The sequence below is a fragment of the Cyphellophora europaea genome (genome assembly GCF_000365145.1).
Source record: "Cyphellophora europaea CBS 101466 unplaced genomic scaffold supercont1.8, whole genome shotgun sequence".
NCBI lineage: Eukaryota > Fungi > Ascomycota > Eurotiomycetes > Chaetothyriales > Cyphellophoraceae > Cyphellophora > Cyphellophora europaea.
The window spans coordinates 1,419,049-1,438,693 of record NW_008481814.1 but is presented as its reverse complement, the minus strand read 5'-3'; the positions used below and the strand labels follow the sequence as shown (position 1 = coordinate 1,438,693).

At 54.1% G+C, this 19,645-nt stretch overlaps 10 protein-coding genes across 10 annotated transcripts; 4 read left to right on the top strand and 6 right to left on the bottom strand.

The window, feature by feature from the left end:
- Positions 1 to 1,382: 1,382 nt before the first annotated feature.
- On the bottom strand, positions 1,383 to 2,780 carry HMPREF1541_08339 (uncharacterized protein; the record flags this gene model as incomplete). The annotated part of the gene is made up of 1 exon (XM_008722658.1): positions 1,383 to 2,780. The coding sequence occupies one exon, from the start codon at positions 2,778 to 2,780 to the stop codon at positions 1,383 to 1,385; it is 1,398 nt and encodes a 465-aa protein (XP_008720880.1).
- Positions 2,781 to 3,178: 398 nt separating this feature from the next.
- HMPREF1541_08338 (uncharacterized protein) lies at positions 3,179 to 4,636 on the bottom strand (the record flags this gene model as incomplete). The annotated part of the gene is made up of 1 exon (XM_008722657.1): positions 3,179 to 4,636. One exon carries the CDS (start codon positions 4,634 to 4,636, stop codon positions 3,179 to 3,181), a length of 1,458 nt encoding a protein of 485 aa, XP_008720879.1.
- A 667-nt stretch (positions 4,637 to 5,303) lies between these two features.
- Positions 5,304 to 6,269, bottom strand: HMPREF1541_08337 (uncharacterized protein; the record flags this gene model as incomplete). The annotated part of the gene is made up of 1 exon (XM_008722656.1): positions 5,304 to 6,269. One exon carries the CDS (start codon positions 6,267 to 6,269, stop codon positions 5,304 to 5,306), a length of 966 nt encoding a protein of 321 aa, XP_008720878.1.
- Positions 6,270 to 6,772: 503 nt separating this feature from the next.
- Positions 6,773 to 7,163, top strand: HMPREF1541_08336 (60S acidic ribosomal protein P2; the record flags this gene model as incomplete). The annotated part of the gene is made up of 2 exons (XM_008722655.1): positions 6,773 to 6,931; positions 6,981 to 7,163. The coding sequence occupies 2 exons, from the start codon at positions 6,773 to 6,775 to the stop codon at positions 7,161 to 7,163; spliced, it is 342 nt and encodes a 113-aa protein (XP_008720877.1).
- A 531-nt stretch (positions 7,164 to 7,694) lies between these two features.
- HMPREF1541_08335 (40S ribosomal protein S15) lies at positions 7,695 to 8,351 on the top strand (the record flags this gene model as incomplete). The annotated part of the gene is made up of 3 exons (XM_008722654.1): positions 7,695 to 7,712; positions 7,810 to 7,886; positions 7,985 to 8,351. The coding sequence occupies 3 exons, from the start codon at positions 7,695 to 7,697 to the stop codon at positions 8,349 to 8,351; spliced, it is 462 nt and encodes a 153-aa protein (XP_008720876.1).
- A 436-nt stretch (positions 8,352 to 8,787) lies between these two features.
- HMPREF1541_08334 (uncharacterized protein) lies at positions 8,788 to 10,329 on the bottom strand (the record flags this gene model as incomplete). The annotated part of the gene is made up of 1 exon (XM_008722653.1): positions 8,788 to 10,329. One exon carries the CDS (start codon positions 10,327 to 10,329, stop codon positions 8,788 to 8,790), a length of 1,542 nt encoding a protein of 513 aa, XP_008720875.1.
- Positions 10,330 to 10,528: 199 nt separating this feature from the next.
- HMPREF1541_08333 (uncharacterized protein) lies at positions 10,529 to 11,914 on the top strand (the record flags this gene model as incomplete). Its single annotated transcript, XM_008722652.1, has 1 exon — positions 10,529 to 11,914. One exon carries the CDS (start codon positions 10,529 to 10,531, stop codon positions 11,912 to 11,914), a length of 1,386 nt encoding a protein of 461 aa, XP_008720874.1.
- Positions 11,915 to 12,007: 93 nt separating this feature from the next.
- On the bottom strand, positions 12,008 to 13,867 carry HMPREF1541_08332 (uncharacterized protein; the record flags this gene model as incomplete). Its single annotated transcript, XM_008722651.1, has 3 exons — positions 12,008 to 13,299; positions 13,347 to 13,520; positions 13,570 to 13,867. 3 exons carry the CDS (start codon positions 13,865 to 13,867, stop codon positions 12,008 to 12,010), a joined length of 1,764 nt encoding a protein of 587 aa, XP_008720873.1.
- A 1,711-nt stretch (positions 13,868 to 15,578) lies between these two features.
- On the top strand, positions 15,579 to 16,022 carry HMPREF1541_08331 (uncharacterized protein; the record flags this gene model as incomplete). Its single annotated transcript, XM_008722650.1, has 3 exons — positions 15,579 to 15,675; positions 15,774 to 15,896; positions 15,967 to 16,022. The coding sequence occupies 3 exons, from the start codon at positions 15,579 to 15,581 to the stop codon at positions 16,020 to 16,022; spliced, it is 276 nt and encodes a 91-aa protein (XP_008720872.1).
- Positions 16,023 to 16,985: 963 nt separating this feature from the next.
- On the bottom strand, positions 16,986 to 19,407 carry HMPREF1541_08330 (uncharacterized protein; the record flags this gene model as incomplete). The annotated part of the gene is made up of 4 exons (XM_008722649.1): positions 16,986 to 19,062; positions 19,111 to 19,124; positions 19,181 to 19,318; positions 19,372 to 19,407. 4 exons carry the CDS (start codon positions 19,405 to 19,407, stop codon positions 16,986 to 16,988), a joined length of 2,265 nt encoding a protein of 754 aa, XP_008720871.1.
- Between the last annotated feature and the right edge of the window lie 238 nt (positions 19,408 to 19,645).

The following is a 19,645-nucleotide window of genomic DNA, read 5'->3' as shown; positions in this document are numbered from 1 at the left end:
TTGCTGCCGTGAGCTCGGCGTCCATCGTGGAGGGGAAGTTGAGTTAGATATAGATATAGATAGAGAAATGGGAAATGATGAGCTCGTTGCTGATACATTTCATTTCCCGGCGTCAGTTTGCCGCAGTGGGAAGTCGTTTTCATAATAGGTCGCTCTCGCGATGAGCCGGTCTCTTATCGTAGGAACTGAGATGAATTCGCCTTCCATCTGTGGTCCAGATGGCCGGATACATGAGCGTCACGGAGTGACAAAGTATTCACCCCCGAGCTCACAACAACAGCCTGGCTTGCTGACACTCACAGAACCGTAGAGTCTCGGCCAAGCACTAGCCAAACATCGAGAATGGCGCAGACCGCCGAACGTTTGATGTCGACGGTTTGCCGCCACCGTTTGGCAGCCCATATAAAGGTGTTCTCTGCATCTCCAACAGTGGCTGCTGCCATGACCTTCTCAGTTGTCGATGGGAAGCATTTGCTCAACGCCCTCTAGAATGCCTCACTCCGACGCAAACTCAGACTCGGACTCGGACCGGTCCGTCCACTATGACCCTGTCACGCACGAGCGTGTCGTAGGCAAGGGTTTGGTCGCCCGCCATCCGGTATGCAATTCCTGCTGACAGTATGCTAGGCAGTGGGATGCCTCGTCAACAGAAACACTCTCCTAGTCCTGACTCTCAGAAAGCGCAAGACTCTTCACTCAGTGAAAGTGGCTCAAGCGGGAGGTCCGACGTGGCCGCAGAGCAGCGTTCCCATTCCAGCAATGGTTTCTCTTCGAGACTCAGAGTCAGCGTGGAGCGGCCGAGCACCATCGAGATCCGTCGATATAGGACGACATCTCTCTCATCGCCATCCGGGACGGAAAAGGGAAAATCCAAGGGGAAATCCAAAGGCAAAGGCAACGGCGGCGGATCCGGCAAAGAAGTCAAAAAGAAGGACGCCCCTCATGGTGACGCTGATGACAATGACTCGGACCACGGCCCGATGCCGCTGTGCTCGAAATTGCACATGACGAATAGATGCTGTGCTGAGTGTTGCAACCCGAGTCTGAAGTGTGAGGTTTGCGGGACGATGGCCTTTACGAATCGCGCAAGGTTTTGCGTGGTTTGTGATCAGCTGTTGAGATGTTCGCGGTGTTCGGATTCGAAGGGAAAGGAGAGGGTTGCGATTCAGCCCGCGGATCGTACCCGGAGGGTTAATGGAGGAAAGAAATAGTGGCCGAGATGGAGAAAGCCCAAACGTCGACTATAGCAATCCCAGTCGCAAGAGCTTCAAGGCTGCCATGCTTGGCCCATGCTAGAAGTTTGGGAGGCGCTCGAGCGTAGTCCATCCAGACCCGCTATCCATGAGCTCATTTAGAAGGGCAAAAGGTGCAAGGAGCAGCGTTTAGCTAGGTGGGGTGTCTGCGAAAGCCACGGCAGCTGGGAGGCGGAAGGTAGCGCAATACATTCGTTTGTTAGGTGCCACAAGTCGGACGTCGAATAGCTCCACTTCGCCTCTCTTGTAAGCAGGACTTAGATCGTGACCGAGATGTTCTGCAAGCCTTAGTAGCACACCGTCGTGCTCTTCTGGTATTGTGGTATGTTTTGCTTGGAATAGGTGAACGTGGATCAAAGGCAAATGCCTCTCCGTATGCGGCGAAAATTCAGCCTCGCGGCCCTGAAGCAGACCCTTGAAGGCATCCAGGAATTCTATGGCCGTTGCGGGAAGATTCATGACATAGTGGTCGAAGCTCTTAGGTTCCCGTAGGAGTTTAGTGCCTTCTTCGATCTTTTTTTGAATAGCTTGCTTCTCAGCGCTCGAGCTGTTGCGCGAGATCTTGAGCTTGGGCTTGACAGCAACGCTTCGAGACTTCGACTGGAGGAGCTCGGCAGATTTGCGGATGAATGCTCTCCCATCTTCGCAAGAAGGAGAGACGAAATCTCCTACCTTGTTGCGCTTGATGGCAGCTTGTAAGCCGGCAAAAGAGTCCGGATTGAGGTCGTTCGCATGCACAAAGATGTTGCGTTTGCCAGCCGGCACTGCGAATGGGCCTACTCCCGCCATGACATCGCAAACAGCCTCGCCCTCGCTGAATTTGTCGATAATGCGGCCATGTTCAGTGCCAAGTCTAGAATTCCAGTAAACCTTACCAAAGTTGAATTGAAACTCACAGCCAGATTCGCTGACCGTGACATCCAGGTTATCCTCACCTGCCAGTACTTCATAAGGAAACGTGCGAAAGACGGACTCTGTGCCAACATCGAGAGTTTTGTTGATGACGGTCTGGATTTGAGGATTCTTGTCCATCAACACTTGGCCGATCAAGTATTTGTATGGGAGATATTGACTTCGCAGGTTTAGATGGGCAACATGACCAACCTGAGCGAAGCCGGTGGGCAACTCTTGCTCATCGTCGAGCATTTCGGGGATGATGGCCTCGAGAATGGAATGCATAGTCCAGTCATCGTACCCTAGCTCCAACTTGTAATTTCGGACTTTGACTAGGCCGCTCTCTGATAGCGTACGCAGAGCAGTCGACCACGTGGAGGGATCGTCCTGCTTCAGTCTGGGATGAAGCAGTAGACACTTGGTCCCTGGCTGGTCTGGATCGTCTCGCAAAAATTTGGGCAGAGGAGCACCGTCAGACTTGACGATGGCCTTGCGAACCTCAGATATTTGCTTGGCATCAGACACGGACGCTGCGGCTAGCAATACGGTTTTGCGGAAGAAGGACCTGTCGAGTACTTTCATCGACCGGTTGACTGGGGGTAGAAATGCGGCTGGTAGAGTTGACGAGTCCATCTTGATGGCAAGACTGGCGTAGGTTGCGAATCCTCGGAAACCTGGACGAGCCATATACAGACCGCAGCGGTATCAGTTCGCCTGGTGCCAGGATGACCAGCTCAGCCCAATACTGCTGATAGTCATGCAATCCGGGATTGTTGGTCTATCTTCACTTTGGCAATCTGCATGCCTCGAGGATCCTCCTCTCTTTCATGTAAAGGAGTTCATGCGTGAAAATTGGCCTGGCGTTAGTGCTTGGCGGAAGTGGGACCAGCAACCAGCGTCCCCAGCCTGAACTCGAACTCGAACTCGAACTCGAACTTCGCTCAGAAGATGTTTATCATTGTGGCCGCCGATTCATTGATCTTTTGACTAGAACTGTTCCCAGTATGATCCTCGCTCCTCTGACTGACAACTTATTCGAAAAACACAGGGTTCGTCAAGCCCAGCATGATGTCCGTCGAGTTCCTGATCTCGACCCTCACAAAAGCCAACCCTTCCACTGCAAGCTCAATGCTACCACCATCGACCAATGATTGATTGTGGAAGTAACCCTGCTCCGAGAGAAAGCATGCTACACTGTCCCCAAATCCTCGGGCAACCAAAACTGCGGAACCCTTAGACGCTCCAGCGACCTGGCCGACGTCGAATCGAGTACCCGCCACTTCGACGCCGAATTCGATTTCCATCCCCGGTCCTTCGACAAGGTACACGCCTCCTTCCCTGACGCCTTCGACAATGCCCGCCTGACTCTTAGCACTGACCTTCACAACGGTGGTCGGCAGTCCGTTCTGATCAGGCGGATGATGTGCATCCGAACCACCAATAGCAGTGATCTTCTTGCCAGCCATCAACTCTTCATGCCACTTCCTCACCGCCTGCTCGTTTGCTTCACTCCATCTTCCGTTCCAGATCTCGATGGCATCATGGTGCTCCCAATCCAGAGTCCAGTCGCACCGCGAACAGTTGATGAAGGGATGGTTGATTGACACGAGCGCACCCGACTCCCGCACCCCCTGCGCAGCAACAGCATAGCCATCAGTCTCATTCGTGTATCGCCACTCAACCTTCTGACCTTGCGCCAACCCTATCGCTTGCCAGTGCCCATGGCGGGTCGTCACCTCAATCGCCCTCCCCACCAACAGATCCTGCGCCCCTTCCGGCCGCCAGCCCGCCACCTCATTGTTCCCACTGTCCGTATTGTGTTCCGAGAAGAAGATGAAATCCAGTCCCTTCTTCAGCGCGTTCTCCATCTGCTCGCTGGGCAAGTATCGTCCATCGCTGTAGATACTGTGCATATGGAAATCCCCCCGCAACCACTTCTCCCGGCCCCGATCCGCTGCAGAACCCCCCTGCTGGCTCAGCAACGGCTCGTAATCCATGCGTGCGTAGCTCGGGTGCCAATACCCCCCACTGACACTGTCATCGTACACCAACTCCACATCCACCCACCAATCCACCCCCTCCGGCAGCACGACGTACGGCCCAAGCACAACATTCCACACCCCAGCCTCGATACCGCCCGCGTTATACCCCGGCGTCGCCTCCGCAACGGAAATAGTGAAGTTCTTACGGAAGCCGCCGCTCCAGCCGCGGGAGCCGGACCCGTTAAGTGCCGAGATGGGGTCGAGGCCGAGCGGCGAGTAGATGCCCAGGTCGATGCTGTTGTTGGCCGGCAGCGAGTAGTTCTGGTAGACGCTCAGGGACGTGCAGCCGGGCAGCACGGTGAAGGGGGCGTAGACAAAGGTCATAACCTTGTCGGCGGCGATGTGCCCGCTCAGGTGCTGCTGGTCTGTGGTGTTGGCGGCGAGGATGGTGGTGAGGGACGCGAGGCCGAAGACGGCTTGTTGCCCAAGCGCGCGTGTGAAGTGCATGGTGGTAGAGAAAGTGTCGAGGCAGTATGGAGAACTCTCGATGGACGTTGAGATTCGGTCAAGGGCCGCCTATATGCTCGACCCGTTAAGGAGGGTAATGAAATACTCCATCCTCCACGTGGCTGCTATTGCGTTCGAGAGCTGGTGTGGTGGTCTGTGATTATGTCCGAGACTCGGCGAGAGGTGAACTCTTGGGAGGCGGTCGATCGCGATCGGCGCTCGCACGTGGGGGACGATCCTTACAGTTATTGGGCCTGTAGACAGTTTATATTGTGTATTTCTCAGCACTCTGGGGGCGTTGTGGTGGAAACATGCTCTAGTGAGCCAGGAAATACGTTTTTTGGTCCCTAAACAACCCGTCGATGGAGGATAAGTCGCAACAACTCGACCAGAATTACTGGTTTTTCGGGAAACTAAGAGCACTGATCAGAAGTGAGAGGGATCCAGCATCTGAACAATAGCATGGGATGAGTTCAAGTCTTTTTCTACCTTGTAATGATATCAACTCTCGCGACGCCAGCTTCGGAGTGATTAAAGTTGCACCGTCAATTAATGTAAGTTGCTTCGTGCTGATCCGTCTCAACCCAATTCATGTTGAAGCATTCCCCAACGCCACTGCTAAAGTGTCAAATGGTACAATTTCGACCATCAAAAGAGACCGACGCCGTTATTTCCGCTTGGCAGCAAGGTTCATCAGTCGCCGGCGCCGCTCTTCCTTCTCACGCTTCAATTGATTCTCGAGCGCCAATTCTCGAGCATCGTCAGCCTTTGCCAAGCGCAACGCTGCCTGCTCTTCTGATTCGAGGTCATCAAATCCTCCTTCCATGTCCGAGGACTCGTAGCCATCACCATAATCATCCTCATCCTCGACATCACTGTTGTCTTCCTCGTCAGTTCCGAGGTACGAATCGTAGCGGGAAGCCTTCGGCTGACGAGGTCGTTCACGACCAGCTGACATGCCCAAGGTACCTTTGTAACCAGGTTTGGTTGAGGCCTTTGAGATTCGACCTTCCTGCACGCCGTTCTTCATGGGACTAGCACTTCGTCGACCGTCGGCTTTCCGAGGTCCTCCATTACCAGACTTTTCCCTGCGTGCCTTCTCTTCTTCGGAACGGCGCTGCTCAGCTCTTTTGGATAACTTTTCCTTGGGAGCGGCCTTATTATGCGTGATGACTCCAATTTTCTGAACAGAATTCTGCGCTTTGGCTCTGGCCATCAACTCGGCGTACGAGCCCTTGCTCGGTGGAGGCTTTGGTGATGAGACTGCAGCCGTGGGGGACGGCTTGGCAGGTGCTGCTTTCGCCATTTTGTCCGTCTGAATGTGTGGCACCGGTGCCTTGTCAGCTTGGGGCCGAGGTGCGTTGAGTGGGGGAGCCGCCGGTTTGTGCGGCACAGTGCCGCCTTCGGCGCCGGAGGCTGGCTTTGTGGACTTGTATGAGACTGCGCTCGCGGGTTCCTCCGCCTTACGCTTGACACCAGACATCTGAGAAGGAGTGGATGGCCGAGAGGTGGGCTTTGGCGGAGCTGTGACTGTTCGAGCGCTGTTGGTGGTTGCTGACTTTTTGGGAAGTTGCGGGGGCGGCGGAGCTTTATCGCCCCCAATGGAGCTAACGATCCCTCCAAGGAAGCTCATGGTCACGGTACTTTGTTGTTGGTGTGGGAGTGGTTGGATCACCGCTATCGGTTGTGGCCAGGTGGAAGAGTCATAACTGAGAAAGCTATGTGAGCAACACGCGGTTACTTCGAGTCATAGCAAGATGAGTCCGCTGTCAAGGGAGTCGCATGATCTGCGGCAAAGAACAAATACAATCGAAAGCAAGCTGAGGGCAGAAATGCGACAACGAAAGCGGCCTCTAAATACTTGAATGAAGTCTCGCCCCCGCCAATTGGCGCTAGGGCTTACTGCCGCTTAAAATCCGACGACCTGCCAAGAGTTGCGCACATGAGATTTTGGGGAGAATGGTCTGCGAATCATCCTCTGACTCAACCACGACTATTAGAACCTGAAGTGCCAGTCTCCGCTCAAGTCGCGGTTAAATCGATTGTCTCTCTCGTTCGTCACTCTCATCACCGGTAATAAGCACACGAATCAAGAATTACAGATCAAAAATTGACCAGGAACAGACAAACTACAAAATGAAGCACCTCGCGGCCTACCTTCTCCTTGGCCTTGCTGGCAACTCGAGCCCATCTGCCGACGACGTCAAGGGCGTTCTCTCTTCCGCCGGTATCGATGCTGACGATGAGCGCCTGTCCAAGCTGATTGAGGAGCTTGAGGGCAAGGACATCAATGAGGTGGGTTGCGGCGCAATGGCTACAAGAATATAGTGCTAACAACTTGTAGTTGATCTCTGCCGGTACCGAGAAGCTCGCATCCGTCCCATCTGGCGGTGCCGGTGGCGCTGCTGCTGGTGGTGCTGCTGCTCCCGCCGCTGGCGGTGCCGCTGCCGCCGAGGAGGAGGCGCCTGCTAAGGAGGAAGAGAAGGAGGAGTCCGATGAGGACATGGGCTTCGGTCTGTTCGACTAAGTGCGCCCTCCGGCGGCTCTACACGACAAGATACCCTTCCGAAATCCAGAGGAGACTGCCTGGGGCGCAACTGCATGGACAGGCGCTGGCAAACTTGCAAGGACTTCTAGAGTGGAATGAGGAACTCAGCGTTCGCGCTCTTCCAGCGTATGGTTGACGGCTTGAACGAAAATGTCGCCCACCGCCAGACCATTTGTACTTCAGATATTCGCAAGTTCATGCGTCCGGAGGCAGTATGACAGACAATACCATTCTCATTGGCCTCATAGCCTGCTCTGACTTCCGTAGTGAATCTCGTAGCCAAATATGGTCTACGATACACGATCTACGCCTGCTGTAATTCGCATAAAAATGATCATTTTGCGGCGGTAAAATGCCAAGATTTTTGAAGCTTGGCATTCGCACCACTTTGGATCTCTCTTTGCCTGCGACTCGAATCGTTGTTCTGACCACTTCCTCACGACAACAATCCATCCTTCTTCGCCTTTCGACCGGTAAATCGAAAGGCCCAGGTTCATACATCCCGCAATCATGGCCGACCAGGAATATGTACGTACCTATCCCGCCGTCAGCAAAGAAACGCCTTCCCACGATCCAACCACTTCTCAATCTCCGTGATGAAGCGCCTAATCTGACATTTCTACAGGATGCTGAGGCTGCTGCCGAGCTCAAGAGAAAGAGAGCGTTCCGCAAGTTTTCCTACCGCGGCATTGACCTCGACCAGTATGTGCACCTTACTGCATTTCCCCACTCGCACAATCGCGGCAAACCGCACTTTCAAATCCTCGAAGAAAGCAGACACTGACAAATGCTCACTGCAGACTCCTCGACATCCCTTCCAATGACCTTCTCAACATCCTGCATGCCCGCGCCCGCCGCCGGTTCAACCGTGGCCTCAAGCGCCGCCCGATGGGTCTGATCAAGAAGCTGCGCAAGTCCAAGCAGGAGGCCAAGCCCAATGAGAAGCCCGACCTGGTCAAGACTCACCTGCGCGATATGATCATCGTCCCCGAGATGATCGGCTCCGTCATCGGTATCTACTCCGGCAAGGAATTCAACCAGGTCGAAATCAAGCCTGAGATGGTTGGCCACTACCTGGGCGAGTTTTCCATCTCCTATAGGCCCGTCAAGCACGGTCGTCCCGGTATCGGTGCCACGCACTCTTCGCGGTTCATTCCTCTGAAGTAAGCGGGACGTGCGTGTACGATTCAAGATTTCCAATCTCGGCGAAGATGTGTGTTGCATGCGATATGGTACGGCCGAGTACGATTGAGGTGGCAGCAAGTGTGGCACGGATTAAGGGAAGAGGATTCCACGATGAGTGCAACGTCAAGATGATGGACCAAAGATCAGCTAGTCGCTGGTAGTCCACAAAAATCCAATAACTGAATATTGAAGGAATCGATGGCGCTCTGCTCATGATTTTTTGCAATAGCTCGTCGGGGTATCTCTGGAAACGACATTTCGTTCCCTGTGTCTGTCATTGTTCATCTCGTCTTTGTTCTTTAAAGAGCCGCTCGTGCACCTCTTTATGCTCCAAATCACTGCTGTAGACCCAATCGATTACTATCCTGCCAGTCCACGGAACTCTTCGTCGAAGCATGTTCTTGACCGCCGCTTATCATCACTGCCCATCCAGGCTTCCCTGGCTAGGCTGACTGGCCCTTGACTGCTCCCTTGCCCTCAGGGCCATCTCCAACAAGTCCCCGGCCGTCTGTGGTGCATTCGTCGTGTCAGAAGTCAGGCCAGCCTCAGCACCACTGATTTGTCTTGCACCAAGACGTCGCTCCAACTCTTCCCTCCTCGCTCTCTCGTGATCTACACTGTTCGCTGCAGTTGCGCTCAGCAGGCTCGGCATGCTACTAGGCGTCGCACTGCCACTAACCTCGGAGAACGAGAGGTGGCTGGCGACTTCCTCCCGCTCGCTGTCAGCTCTGCCAATCTGTCCCGGGTGCTGGGTATCGTCGTTGTTTAAGCCCCTGCTCGGCGCAACTCCGCTAGTCACACGCTGTAGAATGTTTTGATTGCTGACTGGCTGGCCCGGGTCTGCAACGACGATGGCTTCTCTGTGACGACGACGTAGCCGCTCCTCTGAAGAGCTGCGGTCCGAAGATCTCGGCCGTGGCAGATCAATGCCGTTCCGATCGATCCTCGGTGGATCAAAGTGCTGCCAGCCTGTGGCGCCGTCGTTGCCCGCATCACCCATCGTCAGTGGATTTGCGGGTCCAAGGTTTTCGCGGATGAAGATGATGGAATCGTCGATGCTATCTGACCTAAATCGCTCCGTGATCTTGCTTGATCTCGTTGCGAGGCCAGCGTTGCGTAGCTCGATTTGTGCAGGTGGGTATCGTGAGAGATGCTGCACCAGCTCGGCCATCAAGTAGTCATCGCGAGCGTACGCTTTGTCTGTGAGGAGCTCGACAACGTCGGATCGTCTGAAGTTGAGCTTCAAATACTGAGGCAAGGTGCACGGGAAAGGATAATTGGCAAGCCACCGCTGTACGATGCCGGCTTTCAGGAAGGTCTGAAGTCCACCTTCTGGCGGAATGGGTGAGCGCCTGTACGACCTAAGGAGTTCAAGTACCAAGTTGATGAGAGTCACTTCGTTGGTGGGTCGAAGCAGGGGCCTGATCGGTGAAGGCGGGTGTCCGCCTTTGGCGAAACAAATGTCGGTAGGAGTATGCGTGTGAAAAGGTAGAAGGTTGACGAGAGCAGTGACCAACGCTCGATAGGTGGCCAGATTTTGGAAATGCAGATGTTGCTGCTTACGAGTGAGTGTAAAGTCAGCATCGCTTGCATCCGGACCGTGAATGAGAAAAACTAATGCTTGCAATGCTTGATCTCGTCTTTCGGGCTGCTTGCTTGAGAGGTCCTTGAGGAGCGCTGCTTTCGGTACATCTTTTAGCGATTGAGATAGAGCTATCTTGAAGGCCGCATTGCGCAGATGGAAGCTATGCCCATCGGACAGCACCTTCAGTGCTCCAACCGGAATGTGATCTTCTGCATCGTCGTCCACCCGTCTCGCATTAGGTTGCTCCTCTATTGGTGGTGCTGTCGCTGCCTCTTTAATGTCACGGAGTGGGTAAGCGAACGAGACAGCAGCTACTGCACATGCGATTGGGATGATCAGCCATAGTGCTCTATCAGAAACAAGAGCCGAATTCATTACGGCATGTTGTGATCCTTTTGATGAACCGACGGCAGGTCAGACGTCGAGGTGAATGGAGTCAGATGAGTCATTGTCAAGGCGCTCGGATGGAACACATGACTCGAACTATCTACTCGCGACCGCGTTCTACTCGCCCCAAAAGTTGCGTTCCGATTAGGCACGTTACTCACTCTGTAACACGATTGCACACTGCAGCATGGCACTTGGAAAGAAGTATGCTGGTCTACCGGACCTTGATGTTGCTCCGGAGATATATGAGACCCCTGCTCTGACCGACGATGCCTCGACGACACAAACCGACACCCTCCGCACCGACTCCCCCACCCCATCAGACGACAACGGCGGCGATGAGCGCCTCATACGTGAGCGCATAAATACCAATTCTGCTAGACAACGCTTTGAACCAACAGTAGTCAGCGCGAAAGACGTTGATTTCTCTGGTACCATTGCTGCAGGAGGAAGGAGAAGTTACAGAACCAAAAGCAGACGGAGACGACGGCGAGACTACGATGATGGCAGTGGCAGCGAGAGTGAGGAAGAGACTGTCAGTACGAGGATAGCCAGATTGAAGAGGGAAGCGGAAGAGGTGAGGCTCGAGTTGGCCAAGAAAGACGATGGTGAATTTAAGGACAGTGTGGAGCGACAGCAAGGTGGAGAGACCGAAGAGGAAGGGTTGGAAGTGCTCAACAAGATGTTGCAGGGGATAGAAGTACCATCAGGTCCGACTGTCAACCGCAAAAGCGAAGACGATTTCTTGCAATCCATCTCGACAAGCCAGACGGCCAAGCCAGACGCCCCGAAACTTGATGCAAAACAGTCCACCTCATCACAAAGCTCCGCCCTGCCGGCCCTGGCCGCCTTTGCTGATCGCCTTACCACCCTTGAGTCCGCCCTTGGACTTCCCTCCGTGTCGTCGCCCTCTCAGTCCGTCCTTCCAACGCTCAACACGCTCTCCGCGCAGCTCTCCACGCTCTCCACAACTCTTGCGCCGTCTGGCCGCTTCTCGCAGACCTCATCTGGTGTCCCAGCTGCGGCATCAAGTCTTGATGCTCTGCAGACCCGCATTCGCGCCCTCACCATCGAGGCCGATAAGCTGACCGCTTCCCGCAAGGCAGCTCTGAGTTCACTCTCTGATCTGCACGAGGCCCGACTCCGTTTCAACCAAACTCGACAGACGCGTGACCGCCCCGCTTCTGGCGTCGGCGCCAACCCAGCCGCCATCGAAAAGACCGAAGCGGGCGTGCATTCTGATCTGTTCCTGTCAGAGCAGTCATCTAAGATCACAGCGCTCTACCAGGTATTGCCAAGCATTACGGAGCTGCAGCCCTTGTTGCCGATAGTGCTGGAGAGGTTGAGAAGCTTGAGTATCGTTCACGCCGGGGCGGCGGAAGCGAGAGGTGAACTGGACGATGTGGTGAGGCGACAGAGCGAGATGAAGGCCGAGGTGAAGCGATGGCGCGAAGCGGTGGAGGCAACAGAAAAGAAAATGGAAGAGATGAGAGGAGAGATGAAGGAAAATGTCGAGGTCGTCGGGGGCCTCGTTAAGGGGGTGGAAGAGAGGGTCAAGGGATTGCAGAAGTAGGAGCACAGCCATCGGCTGTGGCAGGGCAGCGCGCTGTAGCATATGGAGAATGATACCCCAAGTCAGGCACTTCTGAAGCGATAAGATATTTGACTACCGCATGCCGGCTTCTTGCACACCTCTTGTGTCCACCTCTTCTACCACATCGTGACTCCTCTTTAGCACCACCAAAGCCGGATCATGTTGCCAGGCAAGCCATCTTCCACGCGTCACACCGATCCCAAGCTGCTTCGCCACTTTATAGATGCCAGCCGCTGCCCTTCCCAGCAAATTCTCACCGTACATCCTACCGAGTAACATCACCACCCCATCCGTCTCACCTCCCCTAGCTCCAGTCACAAGTCTCGGTCTCCCCAAACCCATCACCTGCCCAACAGTCTGAAAGCGCATATCGGGCCATACCGGCACCGTCTCCTCGTCCTCCACCACCACATAATCAAATCTATTCCAAAACTTCTTCTCCGTGTACTTGCCGGATGAATTATCCGACTTGTCGTATACCCATCTCGTCTGCCCAGAGTGCCTCAGCGGCTTTTCCAAGAAATGCGTCACACCCGTCTGCAGGGCCAAGTTCGTGAGATGAACGTGTAGTTCGGGCTGCGGCTGAGCCGACGCGGCGTGTGCGTGCACAATGCCGAGAGCATGGCCGCCCGGATAGGTGAGAGCGGAGAGGGGAAGGAGGATGAGGTGCGAGGCGAGCAAGGAGAGGAGAGTGGTGAAGACGAGGATCGGTGCGAGAAACCGGTAGACCGTGGTGCGTGAGGTGCGCTGCGTGATGTGGGTCGCTACAAGGGCGAGGGCGGTGTTGACGGTGGGGAGAATGGGGAAAAGGAAGCGAGTCTCTTTGTGCGGAAGAAGGGAGTAGAGTCCCAGATAGACGAAGGCGGGAAGAAGTAGGGCGAGGACTTGGCGGTGGATGGCGGTAGGGTGGAAGATGTAGATCGGGAGGATTGCTAGAAGGGGTGTGCTGGTAAGGCGTGGGAGGGCGGAACTGAGGTACCAATGCCAGCTCGAGGTGCCCCAGGCCGAAGCTCCTTGCGAACCAGGAGATGGAAATACGTTGGACAAGAAGGCCGCGGCTTCGGGCCAAAGTAGGCGCGGGGACCGCCAGATGAAGGTGTCGATCGAGACGGTGAGGGCAAGACCGGCGACGGTGGCCGTGAGGACGGAGGGCAGCAGAACGTTACGTATTGTTGAGACGACTTGATTGATCGAGCTGGAGGATCGGATGAGGGTTTGAAGGCAGTGGCCAAGGAGTAGAAGGGCGACTTCCGAGCGAAAGATTATGGTGACTATTGTCATCATGTACAGTGCAAGCTTGCTTCGTTTGATAGGCGCCAAAGACGGAGCTGGTTCCGGAAGTGTAAATCGAAGAGCAAATGTAGCTGAAATGGTCAGCGCGTACTTCATGCATTATCAGAAGCGTCCATACTCATAGCAAAAGCAAACATATTTGGCAGGGTCCTTGAGGCATAGAACGTGATGTGGAATTGGCTCGCCTGGAGCCCGATGAGCCACAAGGCCGTCTCTTTGCCGTAAGCTCGTCTTACACCAACGATATAGAAAGAGAGTGCAGCGGCATTAAGAAAACCCAGAACACCTCGTGCTGTACACCTATGAGCATAGACAAAACATCATATCCTTGGGAAACAGACCTAGCATTTGCTGAGCCGGTAAATCCAGATCAAAGATCTGCACGAATGGGTTCGAGATACCAGCCAGCGCTAAAGCTCCAATGAAGGTCCGTGGGACAGCGCCTGGAAAGCGGACATGGTCGTAGAAGGCATCGATCTTTGCGACCGCGTTGTTGTATGACAGGCCATATGCAAGAAAATCGTGTGTGGCTTGGATGTTGAAAGATTCTTCAACCTTGGTGAAAGGTACGGCCCAGAGGTGAAGAAGGATCAATAATGGAATGATGGGCAATGAGAAATGCCATGCCTCTAGTTTCATGGCGGTCTCGCGCGCCCAAAAGTCATGGGATATTGGGTGAATGAAGGCGAAGATGACGCGTAGGACTTCGACGCGGAACACAGCAGGGAAGTGGAGCTCAGCGGTTGCCTGAAAAGGGCAGCCGTACTAATCTTGGCACGATACAAGGCATTTTCTTGTTCGATGACATTTGTAATATCTGTCCAAAACAACGACTAAACATCAGATTAGAGAGCCAGGACTCGATAACAAGCTATGGGACCGGAACAGAGTGACGCTCCATGGTTGAGCTGATCCCCCGACCAGAACTGGAGTGCGTAGATTGGTGGGAGAAACTCGTCTTCCAGCACCTTGCCCTTCCTGGTACTTTGAATTGCCTCCACTGAGATGGTAACAGCAATTAATCTCGCCGGCTCTTGCATCGTGTTGTCCCACTGATTCACAGTCCCAAGTTGCACAATATGGTTCTGATGCGTGTCAGCAAGCAGCTCTTTACAGCCAAAAGTGCCCCCTTATCCCAGGAAGCAGCGTGACCCTCTCCACACTGTCCAGTACATGCTCAATCTTGCCTAACATACAGATCGAGAAGTCAATACTTTTCGTCCTGAGCATAGACAACCTTCCACTGGGCGCAATGTCGACCACGACCAGATGGACGCCGCCACTAAGTACCACTATGTCGAACTTCTTGTAGCTGGCTGAACTCTCTTCACTCCGATTATTGGCAATGTCAGCATCCTCGGTGAATGTGATAGGCGCCCTTCTCCATGGCGAAAGAGCGCACAGCGCCGCCCAAGCCCTCCATGAGGGCGTAGCTCCGATCGTAGGACTCGGCATATATAGACTTGCCATCCGCGCCATGGGTAGTGACGTACCTTTTGTTATGTCGGATACAAGGGGCCGGGGTGTTCACTCCAGCCGACATGTTCTGTACCTGTTCGGCTGTTGGTCGAGTTACGAAGTCCGGCACGGTCCATGTCACGATTGCTGGATCAACTTACTCTGCGGCTACAGAGCTCCCGCAGAAGGAGAAGCGTGCCTTGAATAGAGCTGATACATGTCCGAGTCAAACGGCGTCCGGCGAGTAGCATCAGGTGCCAGTCGCTCCGTGAGCATGGTTCAACTCTTACGAGGACGGCTTACTCGATCCGTCGGCCATCGGTCAGGATCCTATCCTTATCCGGTATCGTACTCTTCTCTTTAGGCGGTGTCGGGGGTCTCCAGTTTCATGAAGATGTCGTCATTTCCGAACGCTCGAACCGTAACATCTTTCAAGTACTCGGAAAACCGGCACGTGTCTGCACCGGCCACTATTGCCAGCTCGGGTGAATTACGCGGTACAGCAGCACAGCCTCCATGCACAAGATCGCAGAGCAAAGGGCCCATACCCGCGTTGTCAGACACGCGGACGTAGGGTAGCGACCAACGCGTGGTTTCCAGCTTGTATCGGAACACGAAATCGATGAGGGTGGGAGCACACAGCGCAGCTGGCCTCTCTCGGCCACCCTATATCCAGCCTCGTCACAAGACGACTTCAACAAACTGGCCTCTATGAATCTTGAAAGAATCTCAATAACGTGGCTACGACCTCCCTCTCCTTCCCACGAAGCCATTCGCAACTTCGTGTTAGACCCTGCTCTCCGTCCGAATCGGCCGGCTCCGCAACCTAGGACAAGCACAGCAATCCCTTGCAACCAACCTGCGATCCAAGCAACCACGATAATCCCACACAATGCTCTCCCTCTTCGGCTTCGGTCCTTTAATCTACGTCTCCGTGCTCCTCCTCAACGCCGTCGCTATCCTCTCCGAAGACCGTTTCCTCGCAAGAAGTACGATACCCTTACACTCACCCCTCCAGACACTGGAATTCGTGCCTCAGCTAGCCAGCCTCCTCCCAAGAGAACGACAGTGACTAACAACCACACAGTAGGATGGGGCCGCGCACACCTGCAACAGTCCGAACCCTCGTTCGGGCAGTCGGCAAATGACCCGGACAGTCTGAAGAGCCGTGCGGTGAACCTAATCAGCAGTATACGCATGGTTGCGAGAGGTACGACTCCCCCCCCCCCAACACGGACGCACACGGGGTGAACGAAGCGTTGGCTGACGACAAATGACAGTGCCACTGATAGCGGTCAATATTGTGCTAATCATATACGAATTGGTGCTGGGGTGAAGATCGCGATGGGGCCCGGCACGCCGCGAAGCCGTGGTTATGCAAAATCCGTTTCTCTCAGGGCATGCTTAAGAAGATAGCTTGGAAGGGAACAGGACGAGGGGTGGGCGGCAGGCCTTGTGGCAGACACGCATGCTACTGAGCGAGAGGCGCTTCCAAGCAGGGTCCAGACCACGGTCCGTGGGCGATCAGGCGCAACAACTCAGCCTGACATGTCAGTCACCAGGAGGTGCAGATGGTCGTCTGGGGACGTCCAGCGCGAGCCCGACGGAGGAAATGCCTCGTGCCCCCAGCGGGTGTTTCGCTTGAAGCCACTTGCGAGGAGCTGGTCCGGGGACAGCCAGACGGTCAAAGCCGAAGACAGTCTACTCGGCCGGTTGCAATGTTGGCATATCAAGGCCTGGTCCGACGGGGAACCCACCCGGCAAGGCCGCATATGCTTGTGATGGTGATGCCGTCACACGAAAGCAATGGCCGCAGAAGCGCGCAATTGGTGGATAGCGGCCTGAATAAAGACTCAGATCGCCAATCGTATTGAGGTTGCAGCTCAGGAGACGATGATGAAGCAAAAGCCAGAGTCATTTTCATGTCGCTGACTGCAATGTATGCCAGTGGTATTACTTTACTATGGAAATCCTGTTCAAGTATCCACACATTGTTCCGAATGTATAGAGGAGATTTTGCATAACCCCTTCCATGTCCTTGTTTTCGCCCGCAAATAGCCACAGGCCGTCATGCGCTATGCACAACATTAAGTCATTGTCGTAAGGAACTGGCGTAGATGACCTAGTTCTTCATGTTCGAGCCGAGTAACACTGTCCAACATATTGACCGCCACGCCGCATCCTTGGATCGCCTTCGGAGATGTTCCGTGCTCTGGAGCGAGTTGATTAGTACGTGGAACAGCCGCCTCTATTCTCGATTTCCAGAGCCGAGTTGAAGTCGTATTCTGCTGCTGGCTGTTCATGACAGCATACCAAAGCTCTTCTTTCTGATGCTGAAGCGGCTGTGTTTTTTCTCTTTCTCCTTTTCACTGGTTGGCGGTTTATCCTGGCTTGGTCGATTCTCTACCAACGCCGTTGAGCTGTTGATGGCACCGCTAGTGCCGTTCGCGGCATTTGGGCCATCCGGTTGGCCGACATCTGTCCCCGCCCTTGCTAATCCGCTACCTGTGGATGGACTATTGGGCAGCCCTGTTGTTGATTTGTCTTTCTTTCCCATGCTACCGAAGCGCAGACTCTTACTGCGCCGAAACCTGTCTAAACCAGATGGACTACTGCCATTGGCTGCAGGTGCGACGTTCTCATCATGTCCTCTTCGCTTGTCCTCGTCCAGCTTACTCTGCTTGCTCGCCTCCATGGCCGCCTTCAGATCGGCCTCTTGTTTCTTGTGGGTCTCTTGCAATTTCTGTGCAAGATTTTTGCGCTTCTCACGCTCGGCCTCCTGCCGCTCCTTCTCTGCTGCCTTCTCAGCAGCCCTACGTGCTTTTTCGGCGGCTTTGTCTTCCCTAGCTTTCTCCTTCTTGCTTTGTACAACAGGGCTGACAGGACGAGGTACAACGGCGGGCGGGGACTTCGGTGGGTCAATGTGACCATTAGCTTTCATCATGGCTGGCGCGGTGGCAGCATGATCCAGATTTGCGAAAGCGTCGCCAGGTGAGACTGGATCGCTGGCTACGCGGTGCAATTCGGCCGATTCGCGAAGATTGGAAGGGATGCTAGTGCCATTATCCTGGGAAGCACGGCGCTTCCCATACATCCGTTGCTCCCTGTGGACAGCTTCCAAAGTCGTCTCCTGGTAGAACAGAACATAGGCACATGCGAGGCCGGCTTTGTCGCCAAAGAAATTCTTGACATAGTTGCGATCGACCGGTTCCACCATTTCATCGTCGAAAAGAAGCCAGCCACGATCCTGGGTCTTGATTATGGCAACGTAGTGGCCATGGTAGGGGCCACCGCCAATGTGTACAACGATGGCGTACAATTCGTAGAGCCGATCGGGATCTTCGGCGTCGTCTGTGGTGTTGAACAGTCGTAGATGATATGGATACACAACTTTGTGGAAAAGCTTCTGCAACCTTTGCAGGTCTTCGGTGTATTTGAAGCGCTTAAGATGAAGGGCCAGAATTTTTGGTAGACGCTTGATTTTCATGCGCTTCTCTGCTTCTTGTAGTCCGCCACAATTGTCACAGTGGAACTTGTTGCGCTCGCACAGCATTTCCTCTTCAGAAAAGCGGTTTAAGCATGCCGTAACGGAAGAATGTTGCTCCAAGTCCACAGATAGATCGAGGAAAGGCTCGTCTCGTTGAGAAGTGTTCTCGCAAGTCAAACACCTTGTCTCTGAGGTCAACTTGCCTTGAAACAGTTCGGAGATGACCTTTGCTGGCGAATCCTGGGAGGGAGCAGGCAAGAAAGGCGGAAACGAAACTGCGCCGGTGTCCTCTTGCGATTCGTCTGGCTTTGCGACGCCATTCTCTCGGGGCTTCTCGCGCTCCTCGAGTGCCTTTTTCTCCTTCAGTACTTTATCGTGAGCCTCGACATCCTCCAATACAGTATTGAGCAAAAGATTGAGGAACTCGTGCGCGTCCTGGTGCATGGCCGATCGGAACATTTCGTTGTCTCTTCTCAGGACATTGATTAATCTGCCGGGGCTTATAATGCCGCTCCTGCTATTGTTGAGCACAACGGCCTCGAAGACGTCCTTGAGGGACGTGAAGAGGGTTTCGGGCATCTGGTAGCCAGCAGCATTCTTGTAGTTCATGTTCAGAATGGGTCCAGCTACCAAGGCTTGCTTCTTTTTGTATTCTGGAGAATCCTTATCTTCTGGCTTCTGCTGTTGCTGCTGGCCGCTAGAGTTCCGCGCAGTTGGTTGAGGGTTGGGCTTCTTTTGGCCGTTTGCCTGCATGTCTGGGCCCTTGCGCGGCTCTGCCGTCTTCATGGCGGCAGATACATCTTCGTGCGTTGATCGCTGGGGGTAGTTCAGAATCTCTTCCCGAAAAGGCGCTGAGTAGTATAGACATTGTAGTATGGAGTTGCAATAGCTGGCTAGAGTCAGTCAAGTATGTGAGATCCTCGAATGGGCGGCGAACCATGTATTTCCAAACTGCGAACGCGATTTAGTATGGACCGAAGCAATGTGGGCAGATACTCTATACGTACATTTTCCATGCCCCAGAACTTGTCGCTCCCGTCGCCTCTAATCGGCCCGGCATTTTGCAACATACGCTCGAGAGGCGTTGGTTGTGGTGCGCTTGGGTCCTTCTTGGTTGGAGAGGCATTTTGCGCCGCGGATGTCTGCTACGTAGGAAGTTAGTAAGCCCGTCAGATGTTACGCGCGGGCATTGTCATACCGTGTTGGACTTGATCTTGGAAAAGAAGGAGCTCATGGTAGCGGCGGCTTCGTATGCAGCTGCCCGATCACGGACCGGTGGGGAGTTACGCCGGCATGGGGGCACCCATCAAACAGCAGGTAGATGAGTTTCGTTGTTCACTCGATAGGTGGATTGGAGCCGGGTCTGGGTTTCGAGATTTGTAGATGCACGAGATCGAATTCGCAAGCTTTGTCAAGGATCGAGAGAATAGGGAGAAGAACAGAAGGCAGGCTAGGTGGTGCCAGTGGTTCTT